The sequence below is a fragment of the Tamandua tetradactyla genome, chromosome 2, assembly GCF_023851605.1.
Source record: "Tamandua tetradactyla isolate mTamTet1 chromosome 2, mTamTet1.pri, whole genome shotgun sequence".
NCBI lineage: Eukaryota > Metazoa > Chordata > Mammalia > Pilosa > Myrmecophagidae > Tamandua > Tamandua tetradactyla.
Window position 1 is genome coordinate 136,071,921 of NC_135328.1, and position 22,821 is coordinate 136,094,741.

The window sequence follows — 22,821 nt, forward strand, 5'->3', positions numbered from 1 at the left end:
CCTAGACTGAGAGAGAACAAAAGAGGAAGAAAATAAACAAAATTAGAAATGAGAGGGGCTTGTCACCATGGATCCTGAAGAAATGACTGAAATCATAACAGAATACTATGAACAACTATAGTAACAAACCAGACAATTTAGATGAAATGGACAAAATCCTACAAACACATGAACTACCTACATTGACTCGACAAGAAATAGGAGATTTCAACAAACCAATTACAACAGATTCAATCAGTCATAAAAAATCTTCCCACAAAGAAAAGTTCAGGACCAGGTGGCTTCATAGGGGAATTTTATCAAACATTCCAAAAAGAACTTAACATCAATCCTGCTTAAACTCTTCCAAAAAAATGAGGAAAAGAAACTATCTATTCCATTTTATGAAACTAACATCACTCTACTACCCAAACCAGATAAAGATGCTATAAGAATGGAAAACTACGGTTTAATCTCCTTAATGAACACAGATGAAAAATTCTCAACAAAATACTAGCAAATTGAATCCAATGACACAAAAAGAATTATACATCACGACCAACTGCGGTTTATACCAGGATAGCAAAGGTGGTTCAATGCAAAATAATCAATCAATGCACATTAACAAATCAAAAGGGAAACATCACGTGATCATCTTGATTGATACTAAAAAAGCACTTGACAAAATTCAACATCTTTTTCTACTAAAAACCCTTCAAAAGGTAGGAATCAAAGGAAACTTCCTCAATATGATAAAGGGCATATATAGCAACCCACAGTCAGCATCATAATTAATGGTGAGCAATTGAAAGCATTCCCCATTCCCCCTGAGATTGGGAACAAGATAAGGATGCCTACTGTTACATTTTTACTCAACACTGTTCTAGAAGTCCTTCCTGGATTGATTAGGCAGGAGAAAGAAATACAAGGTATTCAAACAGGAAAGGAAGAAGCAAATCGCTGATCATTTGCAGATGATCTTGTACTTGGAAAACCCTAAGAAATTTACAATAAAACTACTTGAGTTAATAAACATATTCAGCAAAACAGTGGGATAAAAGGTTAATGTACAAAAATCAGTAATGTTTTTATACATAAGTAATGTCTTATATGAGGAGGCAATTAAGGAAAAATTCCTTCAAAATAGTGACTAAAATAATCAGGTATCTAGGAGTAAGCCTAATCAAGGATGTCAAGGTTAGGTTTACTGTATAACAGAAAACTATAAAATTATAAAAAATTAAAAATGATCTAAACAAATGGAAAGAAGTTCTGTGCTCATGGATTGGAAGTCTGAATGTCATTAAGGTGTCAATTCTATCTAAATTTATCTATAGATTCAATGCATTACCAATCAAAATTCCAACAACCTACTTTGAAGACTTGGAAAAGCTAGTTATCAATTTATTTGGAAGGGAAAGATATCTCAAACAGCTTGGTATCTTTAAAAAGAAGAGTGATGTGGGAGCACTGGCATGTCCAGAATTATAAGTGTATTATAAAGCCAGAAACAACATGTTACTGGCACAAAGAGAAGGTACTGACCAATGGAATTGAGAGTGCAGAGATAGATAACCAACTCTATAGGCATTTGATTTTCAATGAGGACCCCAAATCTACTAAACTGAGACAGAATAGTCTTTTCAATAAATGGGCATTGGAAAATTTGATATCAACAACCAAAAGAATGAAAGAGGATCTTTATCTTACACATTATACAAAAATTAGTTCAAAATGGATTAAAGACCTAAATTTAAGAGCCAGTACCACAAAACTCCTAGAAGAAAACACATGGAAACATCTCCAAGATCTAGAAATAAGATGTAGCTTAAACTTTACACCCAAAGCACAAACAGTGAAAGAAAAAAATAGATTAAGTGGGAACTTCTTAAGTTCAAGAGCTTCTGTGCCTAAAAGGACTTTGTCAAAAAGGTGAAGAGACAGCCAACTCAATGTGAGAAAATATTTGAAAACCACATATCAGATAAAGGCTTGGTTTCCTATGTACATAAGGAAATTCTACAGCTCAACAAAAAAAGAACAAACAACTCAGTATAAAATGGGCAGAGGATATGGATAGACACTTTCTAAACCAAATGCAAATGGCAAAAAAGCACATGAAGAAATGCTCATTTTCATTAGCTATAAGGGTAGTGAAACCAAGACAACAATGAGATATTACTTTATAAGAATGACTGCTATTGAACAAAAAGACAACTACAAATGTTGGAGAGGATGTGGAGAAATCAGACCACTTTTTCACTGTTGGTGGGAATGTATAATGGCACAACTGCTGTGGAAAACAGTTTAGCAATTCCACAGAAAACTAAATATTGAGTTGCCCTATGACCCAGCAATACCAAAACTTGGTATATACCAAGAAGAGCTGAAAGCAATGACGTGAACAGACATTTGCACACCAATTTTCATTACAGCATTATTCACAATTGTGAATAGATGGAAACAATCCAGGAGCCTATCAATGTTGCTTCCTATTGAAATGGACCTCAAAGGATATTAAGGAATGATGAGAAAAAAAGAAAGGAAGAAAGAAAGAAAGACACAGATGGGCTCAGGGGGTCTGAAGCTTGAGTTTACTTCAGACAGACTTCAGACAACTTTATTCTCAACCAGATCCTTGTTATATACCACAGGATGTCAACAGATATGCAGGCATTTCCTGAGGGAGCAAGATTTTTATCTCACAGTGTTCTTCATACTTAACATAACTGTTTGGGGTAAATATTCTCTTCCTCCCAGACTGCTCTACATAACAATCGCCACAGTTTACCGCTGCCATCCCGAGGCCAGCAGCTTGCAACAAATTCTGTAGGTCTTGCTTTAAACTCTTGGCTTCTACATATCAACAGAAGAGTGGACAACAAAATATGGTATATATATACTATGTAATATCATGCAGCAACAAGATGAAATGAGGTCCAGGAACATATGACGGCATGGATTAACCTTGAGGACATAATTCTGGGTGAAATAAGTCAGACACAAAAGAACAAATATTGTATAACTCACCTATAATGACTCTGGTAAGGGTAACACAGAGAGTACACCATAGAATATAGCAGACCTAGAGGTAAACAGACACTAGAGAAGGGGCAAAGTCCACCCAATGAGGTTGAACTTAAACACAAGTGAACATATAGAAGTGATGGTATCCAATTAGTGGGTTATATGTAACACTGCCGCATTGAAGGTGAACATGATTGAATAGGGATGTACAGTGCCATATATCCCACTGTTTAAATCTACAATTATAAGAAAGTCCTTACATGAACTATTTCAAAGGTTGGATATTGGACAAAGAGCCAATAATAGATGGATATGGGGGAAACCCTAAAATTGCATGTTATGGCCAATAGGTAAACAGGAAGACATAAGCAGAACTACAGCACTACCAGGGGCAAGTAATTAGGAGGGAGGAATGAAAACTAAGTGGAAGTTTTGCTTTGATATTTGGTGAGCCTTTGTTGGGTCTTTGTCTCTACAGACAAATGAAAATTGTCTAAAATTGAGAGTTCTGTTGATTGTATAACCAAGTGAGGTTTCTGTAAGACATGGTTTATTTTGGACATTATTCATTATGCCCAATAGATGGTGGGAGCCAAAGTGTACAAAGACTGAGAAACAGAATGGTGAACTGTGATACATATATATGATGGAATATTGTATGACTGCACAAAGGAATGACATTGAGAGGCTGCAATGAACTGAATAAACCTTGGGGACAATGTGCTGTGCAAAATACAACAGAAATTAAAGGACCATTATGCTAAGGTCTCTTTCAGAAAATACTTATAAGAACATTAGAGCCTAGATTGTAAGCCCTTATAGCAGCCACACTTAGTCTGAAATTGTAAGTGTATTTCTAGATTCTGAGACACTGAGCTTTATGTACCAGCTTATATACATGTTATATATCTATAAGCTGGTATCTCCCCTGAACTCTGAGTAACTGTACGACACCTAAAACGCAGAAATGGAGTTCTGCAGCCCTGAAGGTTAGTATAGCTGCATACAATAACAGTTACAGTAACAAAAAAGATCAGCTTTCAATTAGAGATAAAAAACAAAACTAATCTTGCTGAGACTAAGGTAAATCAGAATACAAGGTAAAAGATGATAGTGTATGTACTGTAGGCCTTCACCTACTGTATGGCACCAAACACAAAGAGGTTTATTGTGCCCAGAATCTTAACTTTCTGTAACTCACAATCTAAATCAACCTGTCTGGATAGCTCATTTAAATAACCCAAACTCCTAGAGCCTAGAACAGGAATGAGGTCTTGCAATTCTGAATAGCTTAATGCAATACTCAGATACACCATATAGTATGGTGGGCTGATAATCTACAAGTATCAGTAAAATCCCTTGACAGGCCAAAGAAAGTAATAATAATGAACTATTAAACTTTTTCCATCTGGGAAACCCTGGGTACCCTCTCAACCACTGGGGACTCAGAAAACATAGGACAGGCCATTGATATTGAGGCTTGCCCTTATGAAATTTATTTCATTAGTGGAGAAGCTAAGATTACCTATAATTATGCCTAAGAGTTGCTTCCAGGACACCTCTTTTGTTGCTCAAATGTGACCTCTCTCTAAGTTCAACTCTGCAAAGAATATTATCCTCCTCCCTACATGGGACATGACTCCTAGGGATGAGCCTGGCCCTGGCACTGTGGGGTCGACAATGCCTTTCTGATCAAAAGGGGGAAAAGCAGTGTAACAAAATAAGACATCAGTGGCTAAGAGAGAGATGAAGTACAGTTGAGAGGCTACTCTTATGAAAGCTTCAGCTAGTTATTGCTAGTTAACACTGTGTGCCAGACCCCAGCTAGCATCACTCCTGTGGACTACTGAGAACACCCAGGGTTGGGACTGGGAATTTTTAAATAAATTTATAATTTTTTTATAAATGAACTGTTTCCTTTCCTGGAACCTATAATTTCCACAGGGTTCCTGGGCCAGATAAGTTCTGAGGCCCAGAGAGACCAGCCTATCCAAGATTATCAACTTAAGAACTTCAACTGGTCCTAATATCCAAAGGCTTAGTCTTTCATCCACTCACATAGGACATCGTATATTATCACAATGAATTAAGAAATTCACTTTACAGAAAAGGAGGTACAACAGTTTATATATGACATTGGATCCACTGCTCTTATCACACACCACACAATCCAGAATCTGCCAACCTGACAGACAATGAATGATCAGCCAAAGGTAAAGCTGAAGCACCAGCTTGGAAAGGATTCCATGCAAGAATGGTACTCCATCTTCAGGGACACAGTATATACTCAAAATAAGTGAATTCTTTTTTAATGCTTTGTCCTAAATAAGTAAAATACTTACATTTAGAAAGCAATTGATGGCAGTAGGAGTTGCCCCCTTGGGGAATTTGTTTCCCAGTCTTGCAATGCTAGGTAGGCCCTATGTACAAACTACTGCTGCAGTGATGGGCTTTAGCTAGATCCACTAACCTTTCTCTTGTAAGTTTGCCCAGGAAAAAGAGACTTGCAATAATTCTGAAGTTCTAAGATACAACCCAAGTAGATCCAAATGGCACAAGTGGTTGCTGAGAGTGTTGCTTGATTACTCTGCACATCTGAGTCCTTTTTTTTTTTTTTTTTTTTTTTTTTAAAGGAAAGACAGAGAGAAGGAAGGAAGGAAGAAAGGGAAACATTTTTAAACATTTTCTTGTTTTATTGTATTCTGTTTCTCCGTTTTTGTTACATGGGCTGGGGCCGGGAATCGAACCGAGGTCCTCCGGCATAGCAGGCAAGCACTTTGCCCGCTGAGCCACCGCGGCCCGCCCCATCTGAGTCCTTTTAGGAATTGCCCTTGGCCATGGGAGCTAAGTCACCCAAGACTAAAGCCCCTCTTCAGGCCAGATGAAGGAATAAATGCTCAGTTAGGGATAACTATGCAGGGTCATTCCAATTATAGAGCTCCACATGAGATCAAGTTAGTCCTTTATAGCAATGACACTATGTTCAACTTTGCTCTCTCAGTTTCTCACGTATGTTGTTGCCAAGAGCACTCCAATAGACTTCCTGCATACATCCCCATTTCAGAGTCCATATCTAAGGGAAACCAACCCAAGACCCTAACCAAATATAAATAAGATGAACTATAAACCTTTGAATGGATGTATTTGCAAATTTCTGGTATAAACTTTCATATGGATGTATTTGTAAATTTCTAGTAATATTACTGTAATCAGATATGCAGAATTATTGCCATCAGTCAAATATTTTCATTTGACTAATTCTTTTTATCTTCATTATATTTGCATAAAACAGCATGACTTAAGTCCACTGTATAGATGGAGAAATTGGGAAAATAATTGCAATAAATAACTGTGCATATACTTAATAGGTACTTACACTGTATTGAATAATGATTTATAGTGGTGGCAAGGATAAAGCAGTGATGAAAAGCAAGTTCTAGAACTATGACTCTTCCTAGCTATGTTATCTTAGGCAACATATTTAACTTCTTTAAATCTGTTTCTTTAAGCAGCTAAAGGGGAAAATAATATAATCTCTGTAAAGCACCTGGCATAGTTCCTGACACTTCTAAAGTCTCAATAAATGTTAAATATTTATTGTCAGTTTGCTTTTCAAGTGAGTAAAGTTGAAACTATCATTACCATTTAGCTCAGAGTAAGGACCAGAAAGATTTCAGGAGTTTTTAGGCTTGTTTACACCATTCAGCAACATGTTGAAGCTTATGGAAAAACTCACCAGCTCTACTACAGTTTGTTGCCGACATTCTTTCATAATTGAAGAAAATGCTTAGTGAAAATAGAGATGTAATGAGAGACATAATTTTCATTTCTCATTCAAATTGCTAAATCACCAAAATTCTTTCTGTGAATCCTAAGTTAAGAATACTTGGATTAAATTCTTTATGCAAGATTCCAAAGAAAGCAAGTATCTAAATACCTATGTTTACATGAAACTAAGATCAAGCTGATTTTTAAGGGGAAAAAAAAACCCAACTTACTTTGGTCTTTAAGTTAATAGCATCGGCCCATAGACCAGTGATATATGCTTCCAAATTTTCTTTGAATTTAGCAATAGCAGCATCTTTATTTGTTTCGTTTAACTTTATGGCTGTTTTTAGTTGAGTAAATTTGAAAAGAAAGATTTTGTATAAGGCAAGTTGTTCTTCTGAAATACTGATCTGGTAATACCTTACAACAGAAAACAGCTGAGCAATTGCTAAGTACTCTTTTTCTAAGTCAGATATTTTTGAGGAAATCTCATCCAAAAAAGTAAAATGCTCCATAAATTCTTCAATTTCAATGGGTTCACATTCCAGCTTTCTCAATGATGAGTCTACAGCCTGAAATCATTAACATTTCAGTTATAATTATTTTCCAATATTATAGTTAGACTAATTAAATTACTCTTTTTGACTAACTTACATGATTATAATTTCAGAAAAAAATGAGACATCATCTAGATAAAATTCTAAATACTGTTTAAATATTGGGGCATTAATATGATTGAATCCTTCTATTGTTAACAGAGGAACTTAAATATATCTCCCACATAAAATAAATGCTACTTGGGCATAAAATAAGTACTATTACGAATAATTGTATTTCTTTTCTAGTGTAAATAGTGCATAATAATTGTTACTATTTTTGAACATTTATATGCTAAGTTCTTTATATATATGATCTCACTTTACTCTTATAGCATGTTTGCTCATTAGGTATTAGCTCTAGTTTGCAAAGGAGGAAACTGAGTCTCAGAAGAATTAATTAGCCCCAAATCAAAAATTCAGTGAGTTATAGAGCTATCTTTCCAACCCAAATCTGATTCCAAATTTCATTCTTTCCCATCATACTATGTTATCCTTCTCCATCAATTATGTTTATAATAACATCCATACTTTTTATAAGTATATGCATATCATTCCATAAAGTTTCCAAAGTAATTGTATTTCTATACTAAAATTACAATCATCACATTTTTCTTCAAGGGCTCTTCATGAATATTCCTGCATAATTGTGGAATCAAAGTTAGTTCAATTTTCAATCATCAAAACCTTAAATTAATTACTGTGTAGGTCTCTTTAATTTTCAAACACTTTATTTGATTATAAAAGTAATTGATGCTCATGTTCTGGAATAGCTAGAAGGAAAAAACTGAGATGATGGAATGGTAGCCCATGATAAACTCGGGACTCTGTCCTATAACTATTTGTTGAAGAAAGCTTTGAAAACTATTGCTTTTTTCTTTCTTTGCTTTGTATATGTTATACAATTAAAAAGTTTAAAGAAAAAGTAATTGATGCTCATGGAACAATCTGCAATACAAAAAAGTTTATAGGTCTGCAAGGCTAGTTCAGTGATAGAATTGTTGCCTGTCTTGTGCGAGAACTGGGTTCAATTTCCAGCCCATGCACTTCCCTCCAACCAAAAAACAAAATCAACAAATGGTGCTGCAATAATAGGATAGTCACATGGAAAAAGAATGAAATGTGACCCCTACCATATAGCATACAGAAAAAAAAAGTCTGTAAAACCGAAAGTCTCTTATTATTTCATTACCCAGAGATAACCACTTTAATACATCAGAAATTTACTATGGTGCGAATGTGAGCATATGTGTGTGAACACTTGCATACAACCTTTTGTCAGAGAGTTTATATAAACCACCTTTAAAACCAGGGAGACTCGAGTTGGAATACTAACTGAATCTATGCAGATAATTTTACTTTAATAAGTTCAGCATCTTTAAAGGGCTTGGAACAGTGTCATCTGAACAGTAAGTATACTAATGATGATCAAAAATCATAAAAAGTGATCAAGATTAAAAACAACTGTCTTGACTCTAACTCCAAAACCCAAACTCTAGAAAAAATATTTTAAAATAACAGAATCATATCACAAAGAAAGCAGATAATTCTAATCATGCATACAAAAAGATGAAATTTACTCAAACCTATTTTACAATACTAGTAGTACATTGATACACAAACGAGATAAGGATGCTAAATGAAAAACCCAGGTCAATTTCTCTCAAAAACATAATGCAGAAATCTTAAAAATGTATATGTATGTTTATGTGGTTGCTCGCAAGGTAAATCTATCCATTTGGATGTGAGATTAATATTAGAAAGTTAACTAATGTAATTTCCCACATTAAAAGATTAAAGGAAAACAAATGCATGCTTTTCCTTGAATTAATTGCTGTGTAGGTCAGATGCAGAACAAGCATTTAATTAAATTCGTTTTTGATAAAAACTCTTTTATCAACCTAGGAATAGAAGGTAATTTTCTTAATCATATAAAGGGAAGCTACCAAAACCTCAGGAAATAAAGACATACCTGAGACAATTAGCAGCCAGAAAGATGATGAGTAAGTAGAACTTTCAGAACCAGTTCCTAAAAAAGTAACTCAAAAACAACTTACTAGAACTAAGAATCATGATTCTTCTAACTATAAACTTTGGTTCATAGTAACTAATAATTAGTGCTCACTATGTGCCAGGCACTGTTTAAGGGTTTTACTGTTAAGGGTTAACTTATTTAATTCTCACAACCACAACAGGTTAAATACTGATAGTATCCCCACCGTGCAGACCAAGAAACTAAGGTAAGAAAGGATAAGTATACTGAGGTCTTTCAAATAGCAAATGGTAGAGCCAGGTATGTGCCTGTGTGTGTATATGTGTATTGCACTGAAGCATAATTTACATACAAAAATGATAACTGTACATTGTGAAGAATTTTTAAACATTTACTCCTGTGCAATTACTGTTATAATCAAAATATAGAATATTTCCATTGCCCATCTCAAAATCCTTTGTGCTGTATTCCAAACGATCTCTCTTCCCTGGTCTCAGAAAACCACTTATGCTTGCTGTTGCTATAGATTAAATTTGCCTTTGTCAGGTTTCATATATAGGGTTACATGTGTCTAGCTTTTTTGCCCAGCATGTTTGAGATTCATTCCTTTTTATTGCTGAATAGTGTTCTGATGCATAATATACAAAATTTCTCTCATCCATTTACTTTGACAGACTTTTGGATTGTTTCCAGGTTTTCACAATTCTGAGAAACGCTTCTATGACAATTCAGGTATCAGTCTTTGTGTGCACTTGTTTTCTATTTCTTATGGGTCAAAAATGAGGAGTGAGATTGCTGGGTCAAACTGGAGGTGAACATTTAACTTTATAAGAAATTGCCAAACAATTTTCCAAAGTAACTGTGCCATTTTGCATTCCTGCCAGCTATGTAAGAGCTCCATACCCTTGTCAGCCCTTGGTATTTTCAGTCTTTTTAATTTTAGCCATTTCAATGGATCTGTAGTGGATCTCATTGTAATTTTAATTTGTATTTCCCTTATGACTATGATGTTCAGCATATTTTGTACCCATTCTTTTGTGAACAGTCTGTTTAATTATGTTGCCCATTTTTATTGTAATGTCTTATTTTTGAGTGTCTTGTCTGATAAGAGTTTTTAAATATATTTTTGATAAAAAGCTTTTGTTAGATATTCATACTGCAAAGATTTTTGTCATTCTCTGTTGATTCGCTTTTCATTTTCCAGAAATTTTTAACTTTGATGAAGTTCAATTCATTTTTTAAGATTGTAAAAACTTCTCCTATGCTTCATGTTTTATCTTTAATGTTTAGGTCTATGATCCACTTCAAGTTAAATGTTGTGTATGGAGTAATAGTCAATGTTAAAATTTTCAATATGTATAACCAATCATTCCAGTATCATCTTAAAAGAAACTATCTTTTCAATACTGAATTACGTCAGCTCCTTTTGAAAATCAATTGAATCAATTGAATATATGTGTGGGTCTGTTTCTGAACTGTTTCATCAATCTATATGTCTGTCCTTATGCCAATTATCATATTATCTTGATTACTATTGCTTTATAATAAATCTGAAATGGGGTAATAGAAACTCTTTTTCAAAATTCTCTTAGCTATTCTAGCTCCCTAGCTATTTCCATTAAAAATTTTTAAAAATAGCCTACTAGAACATTCATTGGTATTAAATTTATCTGGAGATCAACTTGGGGGATTTTCTATAGAATGTTAACAATTTTCTATAGAATCTTAACAATACTGAATCTTCCAACACATGAATAAGATATCCTTCAGCATATAGGTCTTGCATGTATTTTGTTAAAACTATCCCAAAGCATTTCATGTGTTTGGATGTTAATATAAATTGCCGATTATCCCAACTGTTCACTGTTAGTACGTAGAAATACAATTTATTTTTTATATATTGACCTTGTATCCTGCCTTGATAAGCTCACTTATTTCTAATAACTTTTTTTGAAGATTCCTTAAAGTTGTATGCATGTAAAGACACTTTTACTACTTCTTTTCAAATATGTTTTTTTCCTTCCACATTGAACTACCTAGGATATCTCTAGTTCAAGGTTGAATTAAGATGCTGGACATCTTTGCCTTGTTACTAAACTTATGTGGCAAATATTCAGTATTTAACCATAAAGTCTGAGATTAATTTTAGGTTTTTCATAGATTCTCTCTACCTGGTTGTAGAATTTCCCTTCTATTCCTAATCTACTGAGAGTTTGTCATTAGCAGATGTTGCATTTTGCCAAAATGCTTCATCTTAATCTATTGACAGGTTGATACAATTTTTCTCCTTTACTCTGTTAATACTAAAAATTAAAAGGATTGCTTTCCAAATTTTAACCAATGTTGCATTCCTTGGAAAAACTTCACTTGGTAATGTTCTTTATATTGTTAGATTCTATTTGCTTATGTTTTTGTTAAGGCCTTTTGTCTTCAAGTTTATGAGAAACATTGGTCTATAATTTTCTTTTTTTCTGATGTTTTTGTCTGGTTTTAACATCAGCATAATTGATGGACTAAAACAATGAACTTGGAAGTTTTCCCTCCTAGGTTTAGAGGACATTTGTGTAGTATTGGTATAATTTCTTCCTTAAATGTTTAATAAAGTTCATTAGTAAAGTTATTTGAGCTTGGAGTTTTATTCATACAAATATTCTAAATTATGATTTCAATTTCTGGATTAGCTATAAGACTTCTAGTTTTCTTTTTCTTCATGAGTTAGTTCAAGGAATTTTTCTATTTCACCTAAGTTGAAATCAGTGGCACAAATTTTTCTCATATTATTCCCTTGTCTTTTTAATGTCTATAGTATCTGCAGTGACGTCCCCTCTTTTATTCCTGATGTTAATGATTTGTGCCTTTGTGACAACTAGCTAGCCCTAATAGCCTGGTTTCAAAATGGGTCTCTCAGCTCCTGTAGGTCCTTCTAGCTTTCGCCACAGGGCTTTCCTTCTGCATCTCCAAATGTCGATGTTACGGTGTCTGCTCTCTGCATCAGCTCTGAGTTCTTTCTTGCTCCGTGAGCTACTTTAAGGGTTCCAGTAAACTAATTAAGGCCTAGCTTGAATGAGCAGGAATAACATCTCCATGGAAATAATCTAATCAAAAGGTTCTACCCACAATTAGTTGGGTCACATGACCATGGAAACAAGCTACTCAAAAGATCCTACCCATAATAAATCTGCTTCTACAACACTGGATTAAAAGAACATGGCATTTTGGGTGTATCTAACAGTTTCAACCCAGCACATTCCACCCTCTAGACCCCAAAAAGACATGTTCTTTCCAAATGACATTCATTCCATCATAATATCATGACGGCTATAAATCATTTCAAAAGCAATACAGGTACAATACAAATTCAAAAAGAGTACAAAATCATATTAAAGTCAGTTACAGACATAATCTTATACTAAGGCAAAATTCTCCTCTGGTTGTGGACCTGTGACACTCAGAACAAGTTAACTGTTTCCAATATACAAAGAAGGGACAGCCATTGGATAAACACTTCCATTTTCCAAAGCGAAAAGTTGAAAGGAAAACAGGGGTCACTGGACCCACACAGTTCCTAAAACCAGCAGAGCACATTCCAATTGATTTTTAAGGTCTGAGAATCATTTATAGAATGACAGTTTATCCTCGGGGCTTGAGAAAGTGGCACCATTTCCAAGGGTTTACACAATGGCCTTTCTCTCTCCAGACACTATGGTGAAAGTTTTAGCATATCCAAGCTTTGGGGAACCACTTTGTTCTCAGCTCCATACTCTTCAAGTATCAGGGTGACATCTGAACTCTCTGCCATCTCCAGGGCACACATTCAACCCTTCATAAGAATGGGGTGGTCATGAGGCTACCACCAATCATGGGGGATGTGCTCTACTTTCTCTGAGGCCAAAGGCACCAAAACTCTTCCTGAACAACGAACCAGAAGGCCCACCCATCTTCTCTGTTTCAGGGGTAAACTCACCCTCTCCACACACATGGTGGATGTGCTCTTTTGGCCTGAGATTTCCTAGCTCCAGACCTTAGCATTCATGTTTTGCCCTTGAAGTAATTTTTCCTTCAATCTGTCCCTTTTAGTTCAGACTGGCAGTGGTTCCATTCATATAGACCTCACAAAAAATTCACTGATTTGACATACAGTATACAGGGGTCAAACCCATCAAATAACAGGACTTTCCACGAATCCTTTCTGGATAACTCTGTCTCCAATCCTGGATTTACAGTTGACTGGTCCATGTTTGGTTAAATCCTCATGCAGGGCAATATTTTCTGGGGTCTCATTTTGAAAAGCACAGATTTTTCCAAACTGTTAGTTTCTGGTTCTTGTGCTCATGAGTTCAATCTGCAGTTTATCCCTTTTCTCTCACATTTTTCTTTAAACCAGAAGAAGAAACTAGGCTGCATTCTTCACATTTAGTTTGGAAATTTTCTCAGCTAGATATTTGAGCTAGTCAATTTCAAATTCTGCCATCTATCCAACATCAGTACTCAATTTTTCCAAATTCTTTGCCACTTTAAAACAAGAATTGCTTTCATTCCAGTTTACAATAACACATTCGTATTTCTAACTAAAGCCTCATCGGAAGCCCCTTTAGCATCCATATTTCTACCAACAGTCTCTTCCTATTCACCTCCTCACCATCCTTCCAGAATCTTCCTCTTATGTATGTAAAAAGCCATTCTAACAGTTTGGTATTTGCAAACAGCAGCATCCCATTTCTCTAGCACTAAAATCTGTCTGGGTTTGCTAAAGCTACTGGAATGCAATATATCAGAAACGGACTGGATTTTACAAAGGGAACTTACTAGGTTTCAAGTTACAAGTCTAAGGCCATGAAAATATCCAAACTAAGGCAACAACAAGAAGATACTATCTCGGAGGAAAAGCAGCATTCAGGTTCCTCTGTCACATGGGCAGGCACAAGTTAATGTTTGCTAGCTATCCTGCGTTGGTTTCAAAATGGCTCTTTCAGCTCTTGTGGGTCCTTCCAGCTTCTTCTGGGAGACTTTCCTTCTGCATCTCCAAATATCTGTGTCTAGGTATTTATTCTCTTGTATCACCTCTGAGTTATTTTTCTCTTCATAAGCACTATTAAGGATTCCAGTAAACTAATTAAGACCCACCTTGAATGGGCAGCGGTTACATCTCCATGGAAATAATTTTCACCCACAATTCGGTTGGTCACATGTCCATGGAAGCAAGCTAATCAAAAGTTCCTACCCATAATAAGTCTGCTCTTATAAGAATGGATGGCTTAGATAAAATAGACTTTAAATGTAAAGACATCATAAGACACCAAAGAAGGACACTATATATTAATTAAAGGGACAATTCAAGAGGAAATAAGAATCATAAACGTTTATGGCCCCAATCAAGGTGCTCCAAAGCACATGAGGCAAACATTAGTAAAACTGAAATAAGTTACAAATGTTTCAACAATAATAGTGGAAGACTTCAATACACCACTCTCCACTTCAGATGGAACAACCAGACAAAGGATCAAGAAGGAAAGAGAAAATCTAAACAATGTAATAAATTAATCAGACCTACTAGACATATATAGACTATTACACCCCCCAAATATAGGATATACATTCTTCTATAGTACACATGGAAAGTTCTCCAGGATACATCATAACCTGAGAAACAAACAAACAAAAAAGTCTTTCGAGATTTAATAGGACTGAAATTATCCAAAGCACTTCCTCTGACCACAAAAGAATGAAGCAGGAAACAATCACCAAAAAAAACAGAGCTTTCACAAATATATGGAAATTAAATACACTCTTAAAGAGTTGAGTCAAATTGCTAGAAAAATCAGTGACTATCTGGAGAGAATATTGAGAATACAAATTCTCAAATACAAATAAAGAACAAAGGATGAGGCAAAGGTAGTGCAGAAAGGATAATTTATTGCTCTAAATGCCTGTACTAAAAAAAAAGAATAGGAAAAAATGGAGGACTTAACTGCTTAGCAGGAGAATTTAAAGAACAGCAAACTAACCCCAAAGCAAATAAAAGATGACAAATAACAAAACTTAAAGTAGAAATAAATGAACTGGAATACTGTAAGACATAGTTTATTTTGGATACTGTCTATGATGCCCAATAGACAGAGAGACCCAAAAAGTACAAAGCATGAGAATTAAAATGGCGAACTCTGATACATATATATGATGGAATATGGTGCAACCACAAAATGGAAGGTCATCAAGAGGCATGCAACAAACGGAAGAAAACTTGGGGATAAAGTGTCATGCAAAATAAGCCAAAAACAAAACAAAAAATATGCTAAGGTCTCTTTCAGAAAATACTTAAAAGAAAATTAGAATCTAGATTGTAAGACCTTATAACGGTCACACGTAAGTTTGAAGCTATTAAGACTATTTCTAGATTCTGAGACACTGAGCTATATAGGATCTCCCTGGAACTCTGAATAACTCTGTAACATCTAAGACCCAGAAATGGAATGTGGCAGCCCTGAAAGTTAAAAGAAGCTGAAAAAGAAATCAACCTTTAATTCGAGATAAAAATCTGGCTGGGACTAAGGTAAATCAAAATAAAGGGTGAAAGATGATAGTATATATATATATATTCTAGACCTTCATCTACTGTAAGAGACCAAAGGAAGAGAGGTTTATTATATCTAGAACCTAAATTTTCTGTAACACACAATCTAAATCAACCTGTCTGGATAGCTCATTTAAACAACCCAAATTCATGGAGTCCAGAACAGGACAAGACCTTGTAATTCTATATAGTTTATTTTAATACCCAGATATATCTCAGAATATGGTGGGCTGATAATTAAAAAGTATTGGTAGAAGGGGGTGCAAGGGTAGTTCAGTGGTATAATTCCCACTTGCTATGCAGGAGACCCCATGTACTGCCCCCCAAAAGAAAAAAAGAAGAAAATCAACAAATGGTGCTGCAATAATAGGATAGTCACACAGAAAAACAAACGAAATGTGACCCCCACCATATAGTATACAAAAAAAAGAAAAAAAAGAAAAAAACGTATTGGTGAAGAATCTCTTGAGAGGCCAAAGGAAGAAAAATGGAATTACTGAACTTTCCCATCTGGGAAACTCCACATACCCTATCAACCACTAGGACTTCCAAGAAAATAGGCCAAGCCCTTGATTTTGAGACCTACCCTTATGAAACTCATTTGTGTAGTAGAGAAGCTAAGCCTACCTAAAACAAGGCCTAAGAGCTGATTCCAGGAAATCTCTTTTGTTGCTCAGATATGGCCTTTCTCTAAGCCCAACTCAGCAAGGAATATCATTCCTCTCCCCTCTATGTGGGGCATGACATTCAGGGATGGAAGTCTCCTTGATAACATGGGGCATGACTCCCAGGGATGAGTTTGGCCCTGGCACTATGGGATTGACAACACCTTCTTAAACAAAAATGGGGAAAGATGTATAATAAAATAAGGTGTCAATAGCTAAGAGAGATCAAATAGAGTCAAGAGGCTATTCTGGAGGCTACTCTTATGCAAGCTTCAGTTAGACAGTACTAACTGCCATGATTTGCTAACCTCAACCAACATCACTCCTGTTAACTCTTAGGAACACCTAGGGCTTGAACTGAGATTCAATCAAAGTTCCATGCACTGTTTGCTTTCCTGAAACCTATTATTTTCAGAGGGCTCCTAGGCCAGATAAACCCTGAAACCCAGAGGCACTAACCTCTAAGTTTATCAACTAATTGCATCTCTGTATCCTTTAGTGTTAACACCCCTTCTCAACATGAAAAAATCAGAATGGGCATTGCCTAAACATCCCTACATAATTGGGAGAAGGATCAAGGGGAGAAGGAAAAGTTATAACAGGGAAAATAGGATTTAAGAAATGAATATGACTGCTGAAGCACTACTTTGATATTTCTTGTAGCGTCCAGTGTTTTGGAAAAACTAGAAGGAAAAATAGGAATTGCAGAATGGTAACCCATAACAAACTATGAAACCTTGTCTGTAACTATTTGTTGAAGTCTACTTTGAAAACAATTGCTTTTTCTTTCTTTTCTGTGTATGCATGTTATATTTCATGATAAAAAAACTTTTTTTTAAGAGAGCATGGCTTTTCTGAGTTACATAACACTTTCAAATCAGCACGGCAATCCTAAATGAAATAGAGAGTAATTTCTGTATAAGTTCATTGTGAGTCGAAAGATAATGTATAGAGAGAGCATTTAGTTTTAGATCTAGCACGCATTTCACCTAATGTGGAATTTTCAATACTTCTGTAAACCCTTGCAAAATTAAAAATTATTAAATGTTCTCTCCTCAAAATATTCTCTTGTTTTCCTCTTAAGTATATTGCTCCTTCTCAGTATACTTTGCAGGTATTTCTTTCTCTAGCTATCCCCTAAATGTTCTATTCTTCAGAAATATACAGTTCTCTTCTCTTCCCACTCCACAAAGATATTCTTTCACTCTGATGACTTCAATGACTACCTACATGCTGATAAATCAAATCTATACTTCCAGTTCAGACCTCTCTTCTGACATCCAGACATACATTTGGATCTCTCTACGTGAACATTATATACAATTTAATGAGTTCTGTTTCCCTCCTAGTGAATGAACGGCATCATTCACCATCTTGCTGCATACTAAAACCTGAAAGTATTATTCCTCAGATGCAGTCAATCACCAAATCTTATTTATTCCATCTACTAAAAACATCTCAAATCTATGTTTCTCAGACTCCACATTGTTACTATATTAGTTCAAGCTATCAACATCTCTTCCCAAGATTAAGGAAACAGTTTCCCTTCTGTCTTGTCTCACTTCAATCCATTCTTCACATTGTAGCCAGAGTAATAACCCTCATAAAAATGTAAATTGTAAAGCCTGTAATAATTCCCATAGTATTGAGGATAATGTTCAAAGTCCTGACATGGCTTACAAAGGCCTTAATATAATCCCTTAGCCAATTCCTCTTCACAGAATATATTCAGTTCTTCAGGTGTGCCTTGCTCTCTTTGGGCCTTTCCTGCTATTCCTATTTCCTGAGGCTGAGGTATGTTCTTGCTGACTACTTCAACGTCATTTTTCTTCACCACCTGAGTAACATATCCTGAATTTATCTGGAATACCCTCCATCTAGTTAAAAGAATACATTTCTCACTTACTTATGCAGCTAAGCAAAGCCACGTAACTAAGTTCTGGTGCTTCTGGGAAACAGTCATCAAAATAGAATTGGAAGATTTCCTTATTTGCTGCTTAATTCCATCCTGCTGCTGGGAATGAGGTTAGGTTCTCTGAACATATAGCAGGCATCTTGGATAATGTGCAAGAGAACCAGGCTCTAGGGACAAGAGTGCGGTGAGCCCGAAGTAGCCTATGTCCCTGATGACTTCATGAAAACATCATAGCAGTCCTGGGTTCTCTCGCTGAACTGTTTATCTGAGAGTGCAATTCATTTCTAACTTATTTAAGCCACTGTTATTTTTCTATATTTTTGGTTCAGTAACATATATACAACCTAAAGTTTCTCCCTTTAACCACAATGAGATATAAAATTAAGTTTGTTAATTATATTCACAATGTTGGACAAACAACCCTCATCCATTACCACAGTTTTTCAGTCACCTGCAACAGAAATTATATACCGATTATAAATTAAAAGCCCCTTCTTTTACCCTCCCCAGCCCTGGTAAATTGTATTCTAGTTTCTGACTCCATGATATTGATTATTCTAATTGTTTCATAACAGTGAAGTTACTTAATATTTGTCCTTTCGTGCCCGACTTATTTTATTCAACATGGTATCTTCCAGGTTCATCCAGGTTCTTGCACCGTATCATTCCTTTTTCAGTCTGCATAATATTCCGTTTGTACGAATAGATATTTTGCTTATTCAGCCAAGATGGACACTTGGGCTGCTTCCATCTTTTAAATTGTGAATGTTGCCATGAACATTGTGCAAATATCTGTTCAAGTGCCTGCTTTCAATTCATTTGCATATATAGCTAGAAGTAGGATTGCAGGGTCATATGGTACTCACCTTTCTGAGGAACCACCAAACCTTTTTTCACAGCAGCTGCACAACTTTATTCCTATCAACAATAAAGGACTATTTCTGTTTCTCCACATCCTCCCCAACATTTTTATTTACATTTTTTCAACAGCAGCCCTTCTGAAAGGTGTGAAATGGAACATCATTATAGTTTTGACTTCTATTTCCCCGATGGCTAATGGTGTTGAACACGTTTTCATGTGTCTATTCAAGTCTTTTGACTATTTTTTAATTGGGTTGTTTTGGTTTTTGTTGAATTGTAGGATTTCTTTATAGATTCTGGAAATAAAACCCTTATCAGGTATATGGTTTCCAGACGTTTTCTCCCATTCTGTATGTATGAAGTCCTTTGAGGCACAAAATTTTTTGTCCCATGTTATCTCTTTATATTTTGCATGTCCATTATCAGGAAATAAGATTATTTTTTATTCAATAGTATTCTAACCCTTACAGGGGTTAAATAGTAGAGTTATACATTGAGAATACAGTACTATTTGGTTTTACATTTACCCATTTACTTACTTACTACAGATCTTCACATCTTCATCTACTCAAAGCCACTCTTTCCTGTCTTTTTGTTTCAACCTACAGAACTCATTTTAAAATTCTTGAATGGCAGTTGTTTCATTGGGAAACTCAAGTTTTTGTTTATCTGTGAAAGTCTTAAACTCTCCCTCATTTTTGGAGGACAATTTTGCCAGATAAAGAATTTTTGGCTAGCTGTTTTTCTTTCAGTACCTTACATATATCACTGCCTTCTGGCCACCATGGTTTGGTGATTAGAAATTGAAACTTAGTATTTATTAAGCATCACTTGTATGTGATGAATTGCTTTCTGCTTGCTGCTTTCAGAATTCTCTATTTTTGGCATATGACATTCTGATTAATATCGGAGTAGGTCTTACTAGGATTTATCTGTTTGTATGGTATATTATGCTTCTTGGACATGTATGTCTTTCCAAAGAGTTAGTAAAATGTTCAGCCATTATTTCCTCAAATATCCTTTGTGTCCCTTTCCTTTCTCTTCTTTGGGAGAACCATGTATATGTTGGTATATCTCACGCCATCATACAGGTCCCTTTTCTCTGTTCTTCCAACTGTATGATTTCAATTGTTCAGTCTTCTAGTACACTGATTCTTTCTTCTGCCTGTTCAAATTTGCTATTGTATGACTCCAATGTATTTTTAATCTCCATATTGCACTTTTTATCCCAATATTTTTTTTAAACTTTCCAATTCATTTTTTTCACACACTGTCTTCTTAATATCCTTTAGCTCTATATCTATATTTAGTTTATTTTTATCCATATTTCCATTTTACCCCTTGAACTTAGAAATTTGATGAAATTTCTTTCCTTAGTTCCAAAATCTTTATCTCCTCTGAAGTTTCAATTTGCTCCTGATTGAGCCATATCTTATTTTTTATTACCACTTGGAAGTTTTTCTGATATCTGGGCATCTGATTATTTTGATGTGCCATTTCTGAAAGTTAATTTTCTCCTTTTTGTTTAGGGTTTTATTGTAGATTGATTATGTTAAGATTCTTCTTTGACACCTGCTCCAGCTTCTACTGAACCTTTTAGAGCAGCCTGTACTGAACTCAGTTTCTCAGGTCTTCTACACCTGTTTCTTGCCCTGGACATGTAGTGCAACTTTTAAGCCTACCCTTTTATGTACAATTGTTTCACCTCCGGGGAAGGTTTCCTTTTTTCTGTTCCTTCTCTGGGAGTCATGAGCTATTCTGTTTCTTTTTATCCAACTTTTTCCCCCCAGTTCCTGTGATTTCCTCACTCTGTGCTCCCACCTTTCATTAGACTTTTCAGTCCTGGGATTCATCTTTCCTTACAGAAGTTCGGTTTTCTCTTTTTCCATGAGGTCTTTCTGCCTCCACTCACTTCCACATTAGGGTATCCTGCCCCAAGGAGGCATATGTGGTCAGCATTCAAAAATACCTGATTTTTTCATTTAGGTGTTCTAGCAGTTAAAAGACCAGGTTATCCAACCGTTTGCTAACAATTTCACTCAGATCATTTTTGTTTCCACATTAGATTGTCCTGCCTCAGTAAATCAGATGAGGTCAATATTCAAAAACACCTTTTTTTTCATTTAGATGCTCCAGCATCTAAATTAGAAATTAGAGATCAGGTTAAATGTGTGTACCTCTTGCCAACATTTCTGCTGCAGACCTCTTTTGTTTCCTGGGGCCTTCCACCCTGGCTATATGAGTTGGGTCCCTACTGTTGGAAATGTGTGGGGTGCTAACTAGCTGCTGTGTCTCTGTGGTCTGTTTCCATAGCAGGAGGTACTCGCCAGAGTGCTGCTTCTGTGTGACTCTTATGCTGTACAGGACTGAGTAATGGAGAGGGGTCTGGTAGTTTTTTCCCCTTCAATTCAGAATTTATAGACTCTTCCTCCAGTCTGTTGTCCTCCAGAGTTCCAAGCAAGTGGGATTTGTTCCTTTTATTAGCTGTTTCTGAGGGAAGACTTTTGGGGGAGATACCTTACTTCACCATCTTGATGATGTTCTAAAGCCACTGTTATGTTTTTGTTTTGTTTTGTTTTCTGTCATAGGCTACTGAATCTAAGCTAAACTAATACTCCTGGAACAATCTTTGTCTTCTCCTATTACCTCCACATCACTCTCCCCTAGCTAGCTAACTCCTACTCCTCTTCTAGTTGTTACGACATCTTCTAGCAAGTTGTCCATGTCTCTGTCTAGATTAAGTTAGGCACTTCTGTCACATATTACTAAAGCACTTCTACTTTCCATATCATAGTAGCTATACTTTATAGGAACTGCTTGTTGAATATGTATTTTACACTAGATTAGACTCTATGAATGCAAGAATAAGTCTATTATTACAAGCTTTATATTCTAGGGATCTAATATAATGCCTGGCATATAACAACAAAAATAAGAATTATTTGTGGTCTGATTAATAAATGAACAAATAGTAGATATTATTATAAATTCACATCCTAAAGCAGGTATTAGGTACTACAAAGTGTATTTTATAGATCAAGGCTGATCTACTAAGATCTATATCTGTCCTAGAAACTTACATGGGTGGAAGGTTATTTTGGATGCTCCTACCTTTTCATCCTTTCTCAGTTCTGCAATCTCTTCTCTGAGCCCCCACACCACTATATTCTCTGAGGAGATAAACCCAACCAGAAGGCTTCCTAAAAAAGGGTCAGTCCTATTACATAGGGAAATCTCAGTATGCATTAGTACTCAGATTTATCTCAGATGTGCTATAATTTGATCAAGGAGATGATTAATAAACACAGTTATATAACATGAGGAAGTGATGCACATAATAAAGATAAAATAAAGAAAGGAGGTGGAAAGTGATATGGGGTGAAATTTTAGATACAGTGATCAGAGAGTGCTTCTTTGAGGAATTGACATTTAATGGAAAAACCAAA

At 35.5% G+C, this 22,821-nt stretch overlaps 1 protein-coding gene across 1 annotated transcript in view; it reads right to left on the reverse strand.

Annotated features, from left to right (window-relative positions):
• DNAH14 (dynein axonemal heavy chain 14) overlaps window positions 1-22,821 on the reverse strand; it is a gene marked incomplete at its 5' end in the record, with an annotated part of 509,245 nt that overhangs the window by 362,467 nt on the left and 123,957 nt on the right. The window contains one exon of the mRNA XM_077129892.1: window positions 7,005-7,346. Coding sequence (XP_076986007.1) covers window positions 7,005-7,346 — 342 coding nt within the window. The remainder of the gene's footprint in view (window positions 1-7,004; window positions 7,347-22,821) is intronic.